This window comes from Rhinoderma darwinii, chromosome 3, assembly GCF_050947455.1.
Source record: "Rhinoderma darwinii isolate aRhiDar2 chromosome 3, aRhiDar2.hap1, whole genome shotgun sequence".
Taxonomy (NCBI): Eukaryota; Metazoa; Chordata; class Amphibia; order Anura; family Rhinodermatidae; genus Rhinoderma; species Rhinoderma darwinii.
The window spans coordinates 371,046,437-371,059,673 of record NC_134689.1 but is presented as its reverse complement, the minus strand read 5'-3'; the positions used below and the strand labels follow the sequence as shown (position 1 = coordinate 371,059,673).

The following is a 13,237-nucleotide window of genomic DNA, read 5'->3' as shown; positions in this document are numbered from 1 at the left end:
ACTACAAGATGCAGTACGGATCCGAGTTCGTAAATCCAAAACGGACCAGATGGGTAAAGGCGAATGGTTGTTACTTGGCTGGGTAGGTGGCCCCGGAGGCCTTCAGGACTGCAATACTTGGTAGAGATAGAGAAACCTATAAGCACTCCAAGAATAAAAGGTCGTATAGATCTCCAAAAGGAATTATTTATTTTTTATTCATTCCACAGGGTTCAGTATGTACAGAACAAAAAGAGGTATAAATTTTATTCTTGGAGTGCTTATAGGTTTCTCTATCTCTATTAGTGGGGTACAACCCGAACCTAAAATAGCACCAACGATTAAGGAGTGCATCCTTACTATTTTTTTTGCAATACTTGGTACACGCCAATGGCCTCTCTCTCACCCGTTTCCAGTTTACGGTGGTCTTCAAGTCTTGCCTGGAGAAGCTGGGATTGCCAGCTGCGGAGTGTGGAACGCACTCTTTTCGCATTGGTGTGGCTACTGAAGCTGATTTTCTGGGTTTGGGCAAAAGAGAGATCAGGCATTTAGGTCGGTGGAAGTCTGATTGCTCTAAATCTTATGTGAGGCCTGATTTACTTTGTTAGTGGTTTAGTTGTTAATTTTACCCATTTTATGTTTTGATTAGGTATTTCAAGGCCACAGATATGGATTATTGGACGTTCATATATCTATTGGGCCTCCAAGCGCGCGTTTTAGCGCCCAGTTGGCTCCAATCTGGGTCTCACGAATTGCGACGTACATTGGAGAGGCATTAGGGGATTGCGGTGGGTACAACTATTGTCCGAACTAGTTTCCATCAGCCGGGATGTGATGGGTTTGGTGGTACAATGATTTGGGTTAGATAAAGTTGGCTGAACTTTTGTCATTGATGAAGTCTGATATAAGTCGCCTGCAGGGCCTGTTCACGTGGTGCGTTCTAGTTTGGTCCGAGGTGGTCGCTCACACTGTTTGGAGGAATTCGAGGGATGTCGCGGGCATTCAACGGGCACGTCGCCTTTTAAATGTACGAATGTTCCGTTTTGTACGCACTTTGGCAGGTGCCGCGATCCGGCATCGCGAGTTAGAGGGAGATAAAGCGGACCTGCTGGGTCTGGATGGTGTTCACCTTAACGAGATAGGTTTAGATATTTTCTAGTTAGATTTGTTGGATGGAGCAGAAAGGGGTTTGGCAATGTTGGGTGGGGGTGGTCAGTGAAGCGAGGAGGCGTGTGTCGTTTCCGCTCCGTGGCAGAGCTATGGTCTAGAAGGCGGGATAGGAAACCCTACATGCCCGCTGCTTGTTTACAAATTACTTGTATATATTTTATAATGCTGTGGCCATACCCCAAATACCATAAAGAAGTGTCTTAGTCGTTATTTATTTAGTTTAAGTAATGGAGCGAATGGGTGAAGATAATACAAAGGTATGGACTTTCCATGCAGTCTAGTATAGAATGGCCTTGTTGTTATCAATGTCAGTTCTAAAATTCAAAGTCTGAGGTGCCGCTACATATAGATTATTGTTAAAATGGGAACAAATATGATCAAATGTAACAATAATCATTTCATGTAATTATAGGGAAAAACAAATGGTCAGAAAACTGTGTAAAAGGCCCTTTAGTTGCCAATACATTATATGGCCCGGCCCTGCTGCATGACCTGAAGGTGAAGTGTTAGGGTATGTTCACACGACAGCGTCCGTAACGGCTGAAATTCCGGGGATGTTTTCAGGAGGAAACATCCCCGTAATTTCAGCCGTAACGGCATGTGCAGGCGCTTGAACGCCGCGTCCATTACGGACGTAATTGGCGCTGCTTTTCATTGGAGTCAATGAATAACGGCTCCAATTACGCCCAAAGAAGTGACAGGTCACTTCTTTGATGCGGGCGTCTATTTACGCGCCGTCATTTGACAGCGGCGCGTAAATAAACGCCTCGTGTGAACAGACAAAAGTCAGCCCATTGCTTTCAATGGGCAGATGTTTGTCAACGCTATCGAGGCGCATTTTTCGGCCGTAATTCGGGGCAAAAACGCCCGAATTACGTCCGTAATTAGTGCGTGTGAACATACCCTTAGGGTATGTTCACACGCTGAGCCAAAAACGTCTGAAAATACGGAGCTGTTTTCAAGGGAAAACAGCACCTGATTTTCAGACGTTTTTTGACAACTCACGTTTTTCGTGGCGTTTTTCGCGCCGTTTTTTCGGCCGTTTTTGGAGCTGTTTTCAATAGAGTCTATGGCTATGTTCACACGGAGTATTTTGCAGGAGGAATATCTGCCTCAAAATTCCGTTTGGAAGTTTGAGGCAGATTTTCCTCTCCCTGCACGCCGATTTTCGCGCCGTTTTTCGCCCGCGGCCATTGAGCGCCGCGGGCATAAAACACCGCGAAATACGCTTTCTCTGCCTCCCATTGAAGTCAATGGGAGGTCAGAGGCGTAAACGCCCGAAGATCGGGCATGTCGCTTCTTTTTCTCGCGAGGCAGTTTTACTGCTCGCGGGAAAAAGACGCTGACGCCTCCCATTGAAATCAATGGGAGGCATTTTAGGGCCGTTTTTGCCGAGTTTTGCGACGCGGTTTCCACGTCAAAAAACTCGGCAATATACTCCGTGTGAACTTAGCCTATGAGAAAACGGCTACAAAAACGTCCCAAGAAGTGTCCTGCACTTCTTTTGATGAGGCTGTAATTTTACGTGTCGTCTTTTGACAGCTGTCAAACGACGATGCGTAAATTACAGGTCGTCGGCACAGTACGTCGGCAAACCCATTCAAATGAATGGGCAGATCTTTGCCGACGTATTGGAGCCGTATTTTCAGGCGTAAATCGAGGCATAATACGCCTCGTTTACGCCTGAAAATAGATCCGAGGCGTATTATGCCTCGTTTTACGTCTGAAAATAGGGCTACAATACGTCGGCAAACATCTGCCCATTCATTTGAATGGGTTTGCCGACGTACTGTGCAGACGACCTGTAATTTACACGTCGTCGTTTGACAGCTGTCATACGACGACACGTAAATTGACTGCCTCGGCAAAAAAGTGCAGGGCACTTCTTTGCAACGTAATTTGAGCAATTCTTCATTGAACTCAATGAAGAGCAGCTCAAGATTTACGAGCGTCACAGACGCCTCGCATAATGCGAGGAGGAGCATTTACGTGTGAAACGAGGCAGCTGTTTTCTCTTGAAAACAGTCTGTCTTTTCACACGTAAATGCCTGCTATCGTGTGCACATACCCTTATGTTACATCCAATGAAAAATGGCTGAAAATTGAATGTCTATAGTCAGCTCTTTTATTTTTCTCCCTCCAGATAAATGGTGTCAGAGCTGAGGTGTTCAGCAGCCACTTAACTATCACCTTTCTATAACAATAATATACATATGTGGCCAAGCTGAGCATGCTGTTTTTGGAGAGATCGATGGTACTGGCGGTGACAACTTGCAGCTAACTGTTATCTTATATCTATGGCTAGACCAGATTTTACACAGGTTACATAGTATATAATTTAAAGATCTGCTTTTATTCCAGAAACAGCGCCACATCTGTACATGGGTTACATCTGGTATTGCAGCTCATGGATCGGGATTCACTTGAATGAGGATGAGCTGCAATACCAGACACAGCCCATGGAAAAGTGTGAAGCTATTCTTGAAACAAATGCAGATTTTTTTTTCTAATTCTGTACATCTCCTTTAAGCTTTCTGAGTTATAATATTTCATATATATATATATATATATATATATATATATATATATATATATATATATATATATATGACACCCACGGTAATAAAAGACTTCTTAATAGCAAGTGTCGTGTGTCGGGTGGTCCACTCTGTGCTTATCTTCCTTCTAATGTGTTCCTAATGGATGCAGAGCTTTGGATTACCCATCAACTACCCGCTGAGCCCATCTCTTCACTGAACTGTCACATTACAAGGGGCTATTTGATAAGGCAAACAAACAGTGATAGTCTTGTGGCAGAGACAAAACAAACACGGGAGAGGGGGAGTGCGGTAATAAGGGGGCCCTTTGTGCAACACCAAAGGAGGCCATGGAGGTGAGGATGGTCCTGCCAATACGACCGTGATTCAGCGCATTCACCAATAACCCTTGGATCTATGGTGAAGAAGATCCGATAGCTTCATAAGATTTGATAATGATTTGCTAGGATTAGTGTATGGAAATTGTTACGATATTTCTACAATTAAATGATTTGCCAAATAATTTCAATTATTTCACAAAATTTTGCGCTGAAAAGACGTAAAAGTCATAATAAGGTTCCTGTAGGTGACCTGCGAAAGTATCTCAAAGAGGCTCTGTCACTAGTTTAGTAATGTCCTATCCCCTAGCTAATCTAATAGGCGCTGTCACACTGATAATACTAGTGAAAATTGTGTCCCAAACGTCTACTATTTTAAAAGTTATGAGCTTTTTTCTAAATATGTAAATGAGGCTATACTAGACAAGTGGGTATCAATACCAGCGATTCTCCTGAGGGGGAGCTACCTCACAGGCTCTGACGCTGTCCTATCAGCATGGCAGGCCGTAGGATAGATGGCGCCCCGTGCGATATTTTCTTTTGGCGCCCCACCCCATCATAAAAAAAATGCCCTACAAAAAAGTATAATGCCTCCCCATTATAATGCCCTTTTTAGTGCCCCACAAAGTATAATGCACTTTATAGTGTCCCAAACAGTATAATGCCCCCCTTATTGCCCCCACACATTATAATGTCCCCTAAGTGCCCCCACACAGTATATTGCCAGCACACAATATGATGCCCCTTTAGTACCCCTGGCACAGTATAATGCCCCTTTAGTGCCCCCATACAATAGCTGTCCCATACAGTATAATAATAATATTCAATATAAAATATTAAAACCCCTTTAAGGACGCAGTATTTTGTCCTCTAAGTGTGCCCACACAGTATAATGCCCCCTAAGTGACACACACCGTATATTGCCCCCTGTTGTGCTCCTACACGGTATAATGTCCCCTTTGTGTCCGCCACACAGTATAATGCCCCCTTAGTGCCCCCCCCACAGTATAATGTCCCCCCTCCCCTGGGTGCCACACACAGGCCTCCCCCTTGTAGATAGTGCCCCCTGTAGTTTGTGTCATACAGCCCCCCCTGTAGATTCTGCCATACAGCCACAGCCCCTACCTCCCCCTTGTAGATAGTGTCATACAGCCCCCCAACTCCCCCTTGTAGAGAGTGCCCCCCACCTCCCAATGTAGATAGTGCCATACAGCCTCCTCATGCTACGGGCCCCGTAGCAGCCGCTATGGCTGCTACAGCAGTAGTTACACAGAGAGCAGAGAAGGAGCGCCCGGGCCCAGCGACTCTGCAGCTGCCTTTTCGCCCGGGCGCTCCTTCTCTGCTCTCGGCGCAACTACCGCTTTAGAAACATAAGCAGGGGAAGGGAGCCAGCGCAGGCCACACCCCAAAGGCCGGCCCTGCCTATCAGCATGAAGCTGCTTCACACAGTGTGAGGGACCGATGCTGGAAAGAATGGGGATCACTTCAAATAGCCATATTTCCGGCTGTGGACCCCCTAGAACAGTGGTTCTGGAGGCATATGAAAGAGGAACAGTTCTAGCTGTGAAAAAACCGGAGATATCACCAGTTGAAAATGCAGTCGGGACTAGAAGCTGTATACTATATGATCACACTGTGTTGCTGGGCAGGAAAGGGGGAGAAGCTGTATGCTGATTGGACAGCGTCATACAGAAAACATTACACCGCCCAGAGTGAAAAGAAAGAGTCACCTCCTATTTGGATAATAGAGCCACATTATCATATTTAGAAAAATGCTCATAACATTGCAAATAATAAAAAAAAATTGAAAAAGAATCACATTGTATTTATCAGCATCACAGCGCCTATTAGATTAGTTAGGAGATAGGGAATTTATAAACTAGTGGACAGATCCTCTTTAACTGTACTATAACCCTTTATTGTATACTTTTATTATTGTTTGTTTGATCGGTTATCTTTATGATCTTCTCTTTACTCATGTACAACTCCCACTATTTTCAGCATATCACCCTGTGAGGGCCAGTGTCATTAATCCTACTTAACTGAAATCCCTGCTGCGGCCTACATTTGCATATTAAAGAGGTTTTCATCTCTACATCTTTCCATCTATTAGGGCACATAGATGACATAGATGTGACCAGGTTTTACACAGGATGCCTAGTAAAGAATTTTAAGGGGTCATTTAGATTAGGAAAATAGATCTGCTATTATTTCAGAAACAGCGCCACTTTTGTACATGGGTTGTGCTTGGTATTGCAGCCTCATCCTTATTTGCTAGAATGCGGATGAGCTGTAATTAACATACAGTAAGGGTATGTGCACACACACTAATTACGTCCGTAATTGACGGACGTATTTCGGCCGCAAGTACCGGACCGAACACAGTGCAGGGAGCCGGGCTCCTAGCATCATACTTATGTACGATGCTAGGAGTCCCTGCCTCGCTGCAGGACAACTGTCCCGTACTGAAAACATGATTACAGTACGGGACAGTTGTCCTGCAGCGAGGCAGGGACTCCTAGCATCGTACATAAGTATGATGCTAGGAGCCCGGCTCCCTGCACTGTGTTCGATCCGGGACTTGCGGCCGAAATACGTCCGTCAATTACGGACGTAATTAGTGTGTGTGCACATACCCTCAGTGAGCATAAGCTGCAATACCAGGCACAGCCTATGGACCAGAGTGGCGCTGTTCCTGATAAGAGATTCAAACTCATTTGAACTTTTTTGGTTTTATAAGTTTACATCTTTTCTGTGTTACAATGTATACATTTTATGACACAATATATATATGACACCCACGGTAATAAAAGACTTGTTTGTAGCAAATATACTGTGTTGGGTGGTCTACTCTGTGTGAAACTAAAATTCTGTGTGAAAGATTCTTAAAGGTACTAATAGTCCTGCACAACAACTCCCACTATTTTCGGAATATCACCCTGTGGAGCCCAGTGACATTAAACGTATTTATCTGAATGCACCCGCTACGGCACAGTGTTTACCTATACTTACATAATAAAGGGGTTCTCATCTCGACAATCCCTTTCCATATGCCCTATTAGGGCACGTCCAGACGTGGCAGAGTTTTTCCACTGCAAATGTTGGTGCAGATTTGGGGCAATTACGCAACGAATCTGCACCAACATTTGCATATTTGACAGGTAATTCAGACGTTGCAGAGAAGACAGCGGGCTTGCCACAGATTTCAGTTTTTGCATTGCAAAGGCTGAAATCTGCAATGAAATTCCGCTTCTTCTCCGCAACGTCATGAGCATGCTGTGGAGGGAAAATTTTGCACCGCAGCCTATGGTCCGCAGCGGAGTTTTCCTCAACGTCTGAACTAACTTGCCTAAAAATGTATTGAAACAACTGTAAAAAATGGCCGTTGGAGAATTCCACTGCGGACTGTCCGCAGCGGAATTCCACAGCAATTCCGCCACGTCTGGACGTGCCCTTAGGGCTCATGGAGGTCGTAGAGGTCAGCCTTCTGCTCTAGATCCTTCTCATGAACCAGATTGGAGAGCTGCTAATAGAGGGCTCTTGCTCTGACGTTGTATTTCATGGTCAGCCTGAGAAGTACATGGCCAACTGGAGCGTCTCTAGGCGGCTGATTACCGGCCAGCTTTAATTTGAGAATGGGTTAGGCCTCATGCTCACGACCGTAGACATGTGCACGTCCGTGATTTTCGGGTCGCCCGGGGGCAAAGTGTCACCCGCAAGTCGCCCGCAAATCGCGGGCCGTGCACATGGCCGCGTCCATTATTTGCTATGAGCCTGGACCGCAGAACACGGCGGTAATAAGGCATGGCCCAGGAACCCGGACCATGGAAACCACGGTCGTCTGCATGGCTCCATAGGACTGAATGGGGCCGCAATTCTCCCGTAGATTTTTGGGGGAATTGCGGCTGCAAAAGCACGTTCGTGTGCATGGGTCCTTAGAGGATTCCTATATTAGAGCAAAGAAATTGCACCCCCTACTGGAGTCATCAACAAAATACTGGACAATGTTTATAGCAGCCTGGATCCTGTCTATAGCATAGCAAATACAGGCTGCCATAAAACAGCTATTTCTGCTGATGAGCTGATAAGGAGGCTATTTAATTTCCCCATCACTTTCCTGCTCTATTACGGCATAGCTCCTACACTTAAAGAGGCTCTGTCACCAGATTTTGCAACCCCTATCTGCTATTGCAGCAGATCGGCGCTGCAATGTAGATTACAGTAACGTTTATATTTTTAAAAAACGAGCATTTTTGGCCAAGTTATGACCATTTTTGTATTTATGCAAATGAGGCTTGCAAAAGTCCAAGTGGGCGTGTTTAAAGTAAAAGTCCAAGTGGGCGTGTATTATGTGCGTACATCGGGGCGTTTTTACTACTATTACTAGCTGGGCGTTCTGAAGAGAAGTATCATCCACTTCTCTTCAGAACGCCCAGCTTCTGCCAGTGCAGACACAGCGTGTTCTCGAGAGATCACGCTGTGACGTCACTCACAGGTCCTGCATCGTGTCGGCCACATCGGCACCAGAGGCTACAGTTGATTCTGCAGCAGCATCAGCGTTTGCAGGTAAGTCGATGTAGCTACTTACCTGCAAACGCTGATGCTGCTGCAGAATCATCTGGTGCCGATGTGTCCTCGCTCGTCCGACACGATGCAGGACCTGTGAGTGACGTCACAGCGTGATCTCTCGAGAACACGGCTGTGTCTGCACTGCCAGAAGCTGGGCGTTCTGAAGAGAAGTGGATGATACTTCTCGTCAGAACGCTCAGCTAGTAAAAGTAGTAAAAACGCCCCGATGCACGCACATAATACACGCCCACTTGGACTTTTCCTGTAAACACGCCCACTTGGACTTTTGCAAGCCTCATTTGCATAAATACAAAAATGGTCATAACTTGGCCAAAAATGCTCGTTTTTTAAAAATAAAAACGTTACTGTAATCTACATTGCAGCGCCTATCTGCTGCAATAGCAGATAGGGGTTGCAAAATCTGGTGACAGAGCCTCTTTAAAGGGGGCGTCCAATAATATTGTAAAATTATTGTACATGCAATTAATGTGAAGCTAATGAAGGAATTGTTCTTTTCATCAATCTCAAACGCCGTGGGCATCATTTATCCTTACATTGTTTCAATTGGAATCTATTTTGCACCAAAAGTGACTAAAATGGTCATAAATGACAGAAGGATTTTTTGCCTGACAGAGAAATGTTGAATTTCTGCATCCAGAGGGGGCTGTGGCCATTGATTTCATTGTAGTGTCAGGGGGAATGTTCTGGGTACATTGGGAGGAATATATTAAGACTGGCGTTTCAAACGCATTTAATATTTGGCGCATCTTTGGTTGTCTGTGCGACAAAAATGAAAATCTAGTCTGCTATGAGCAGGTGTAGATTTGCGCCATGACTTAAAAGACCGTTTCTGGCGTAAATTATGATAAATCTGTAGTTCAAGCGGAATCCCCACCCACTTTGGCAAAACCCCAATCCTTTTCTTGCCACTTTCGGAAACAGTGAAGATCTGACAGCGAAGATCAATATAGGCACTTCATTCTAGTATTAGGCTTTGCGACCCAAAAAAGGACACAGTGTTTAAACTTCTATATACCATATATCCTTTTTTTTCTATACCCTGTTTCCTTCTCTATACCCTATTAATGGCCCTTTTACCAATCCATCTGTAGAGGAGACTATTACACAGAGCCTTGCCACCTGACAGCAAAGTGAATGGGACAAACTGACACTGGGCCCCCCTACCAAGGTCTCCATACAACCACATATACTATGGTATTTACGCCCTTGCCCCTTATTATACCAATACTATTGATACCTGACACTGAATGTGGTGAACTACAAGGCTCAGCTTGTCCATCCAGGTCAAATAATTAAATGTTGATATTAAGAAGATATTATACATCTGATGTCCCCATTTGACTATATGAATATTTATGAGGTAGCCCTATGATAAAACCTTCACTGTCATGTCTGTATCTGCCCCTGCTGTGATATTTCCTGTCTGTGTGTAACCTCAGCAGTAAATCTCCACCATATACAAGTCTGGCACATTGTACACATCACAGGTCAGAGCTCCAGTGCTGCAGTACACAAGATTCACCTCTCCTAGAAGAAGAAGGTGTGGAGCTCTTCATGTGGTGGACACAGAGGTGGTGGATGTGTGAAGTGCTGAGGTGTGTGCAATGCAGGTGGAGGGGGGTTTGTTCTAGAGGTGGGACATCAGCCAATGGGCATACAGAAGATCTAAGGTGGAGGTTGAATGTACAGTGGAGACCTAGACAGGACTACAACCTCCCAGGTGTGCAGGGGAAGGAATCAGCAGCCACCCATGGTCGGATCTCTATAATCAGGGGACACACTCACCTCTGCACCCCTGCACCATGCTCCCCTGCCCTGCTACCTCAACTCCTTTCTCAGTCAAAGACATCCTGAAGCTGAATCGTTCTCAGCATCCTGGAGGCCAAGTGGAGGCACCTTTATTGAGGACTGAACCTCCACCAGCCCCACCAACCCAGGACAGAGGAGGGGACAGTCAGGAACTGGGGCTCCCCTGTGACTCCCCCATGAGAGAGGATCAGACTCAGGAGCAGAGTGAGTGTGAATTCTCTGAGAAAACTGATATAAGTTGCTGTATACAGGACTGAAGTTGTCATTTGGTTCTGCTCATAGTGATACAGTAAATACAGTTTCAGCTCTGCTACGTGTGTGTGTGTGTGTGTGTGTGTGTGTGTGTGTGTGTGTGTGTGTGTGTGTGTGTGTGTATATATATATATATACACATACATGTATGTATATATACATCTATAGAGGGATGAAGATATATGTACAAACACACTGCGAATTTTTAACTGAACGTCTATATTTTTTTATCGCTCTTTTGCTTGTCCATCGTTCACATTAGAAAACATTTCCCGTTTAAATATTCGTGAGTAATGTAATATTTTATACCGTGTTCATAATACACATCTAGGTCTGTACAATCCATTATATATATACATTTATTATATAATATATTATTACACCCGGAGACTTCTCTGAGCTGAACGCCGTTTATATGCGGTTACTATCTGTGTCCACAGTATTTACTCCTAGATTCATCTATTTCGTTTAACATAATGTTATGGGATTTGTATTTATTAATATTTGTGAAGTAAATGAGAAAAAAACAAAAACGTAACAACTTGCAACTTATCTAGTGAAATAAGCGACATTTCAATACAGATTATATAAGAACCCTAAATGAACTATTATGTAATTCTGCGCATTGTAATATGTACTATAATATATTTTTCAACATACAATATACAATGTATTATATTAGAATACATCGTAATATTTATTATAAACTAAACCACAATACAATATAACATAATGGCATAATACAATATAACATATTGTAATATAATACAATGAAACGTAACAAAATATAATATAGTACGGCACAATTATGTATATATATATATATATGTATATATGTGTGTATATATATATGTATATATATATATATATGTATATATATATATATATATATATAATAAAGTTAAATATAATAGTATACAGTATATTATAACATGGAAAATATAATGTAAAATGTAATACGACACAGTGTAAAATGTATTAAGGCAAAATATAACGTGATACAAAATTCTAATCATATTATATACAATAAATAATATAATTCAATATATAATATCAGATACAATAATAGATATAATGTAAAATAATACAACACAATTTAATATTTATTATGAAGTAAAATATAATGTAATATTTTATAATGTAATACAATGTGCTATTTCTTCATGCCGTAAAATTGAATGAAATGTAATATAATACAAGACAATATAATACTTATTAAGACGTAAACTACAATGTACTATAATATAACAACACAATGCAATTTAATGTGAATAAATCTAATATAATAACGTGTAATATTATATAATAAATTCAATAAAATATAGTATATAATGTAGAGTAATACACAATAATAATCATAATTTAAAACACATAACATAAATGACATGTAAAATAGGATATAATAAATACTTTTCCTATAGCAGATTCATTTAGGATTTCCTTGTACATTATGTTATTACTTGTAGACTGACTTATTGTAGTATATTATATTCCTGCAGAAGATGAGCTTTTCTCGCGCTGTAGGACTACAGGTTCCAGGCTAGTTGGGAATGCTGTGGCTTGGAGTTCCACAGTTGATAAGGCTGGCAGCACATGGTGGGAGTTGTAGTTCCACAGGACTGTGTATATGTAAATCGTAGGAATATTGTAATAGGGCAATGATACAACTACTTTCCCATTTTCCTCCAGGTGCTGGGAGTTTGGTACCCAGGAGAGAAGACCACTCAGAGCGACCCCGGCAGAACCAGAGGAGGAAACCCCGGGTCCTGTTCTCCCAGGTTCAGGTGTATGAGCTGGAGAGGAGGTTCAAGCAGCAGAAATATCTGTCTGCCCCAGAGAGGGAGCAGCTGGCATCAGCGCTGAAACTTACCTCTACCCAGGTGAAGATCTGGTTTCAGAACAGAAGATACAAGTGTAAGAGGCAGAAGCAGGACCGGTCCCTGGAGCTGGCAGGACACCCCCCTCCTCCACGCAGGGTGGCAGTCCCAGTTCTGGTCCGGGATGGCAAACCTTGCCTGGGAGGTACCCAGACTTTCCATTCTAGTTACAGTGCCAGCTCCTATCCTTACCCAGTCTGTTTTGGTGGATACACTGGGAGCCCCTATTATTCAGGATCAGCCACTATGCCAACTAGCGGCAGCCCAGCAGTGCAGGTGGTTAACATGAACATCACAGGTGCCACTACCCAGCAGGGACATCTACAGCCCACGCTACCTGGCATAAGGGCCTGGTGACTGCAAATCCAGAGGATGTGACTTTACACCTTCCAGAACTGAGGGTATACCTGGTATATAATCCCTGGGGCTGTGCCTACCTATTTGATACCTCGGATATCCAGATACATTCACTGGAAACCGCTCATGTCAACTATAAGTACAGTAAGACTGGAGCAATGTAGGTGGATGCGTCAGACGTGTGTGCCCGGCAGCAGGGGTATACTGGGAACATATTGTATTGTGGGGTTATTGTTCATTCTGAAAAGACTGTTCAGATAATAAACGTGATGTAAAAGATACCAACCCTGATCTATATATTATACAGAAAGAAAGTTCTGCTGTAACA

The 13,237-nt window shown here is 43.3% G+C and overlaps 1 protein-coding gene across 1 annotated transcript; it reads left to right on the top strand.

Moving 5' to 3' along the window:
• Nucleotides 1-10,416: 10,416 nt before the first annotated feature.
• On the top strand, nt 10,417-12,909 carry NKX2-6 (NK2 homeobox 6). The gene is made up of 2 exons (XM_075859508.1): nt 10,417-10,627; nt 12,365-12,909. The coding sequence occupies exons 1-2, from the start codon at nt 10,417-10,419 to the stop codon at nt 12,907-12,909; spliced, it is 756 nt and encodes a 251-aa protein (XP_075715623.1).
• Nucleotides 12,910-13,237: the final 328 nt, after the last annotated feature.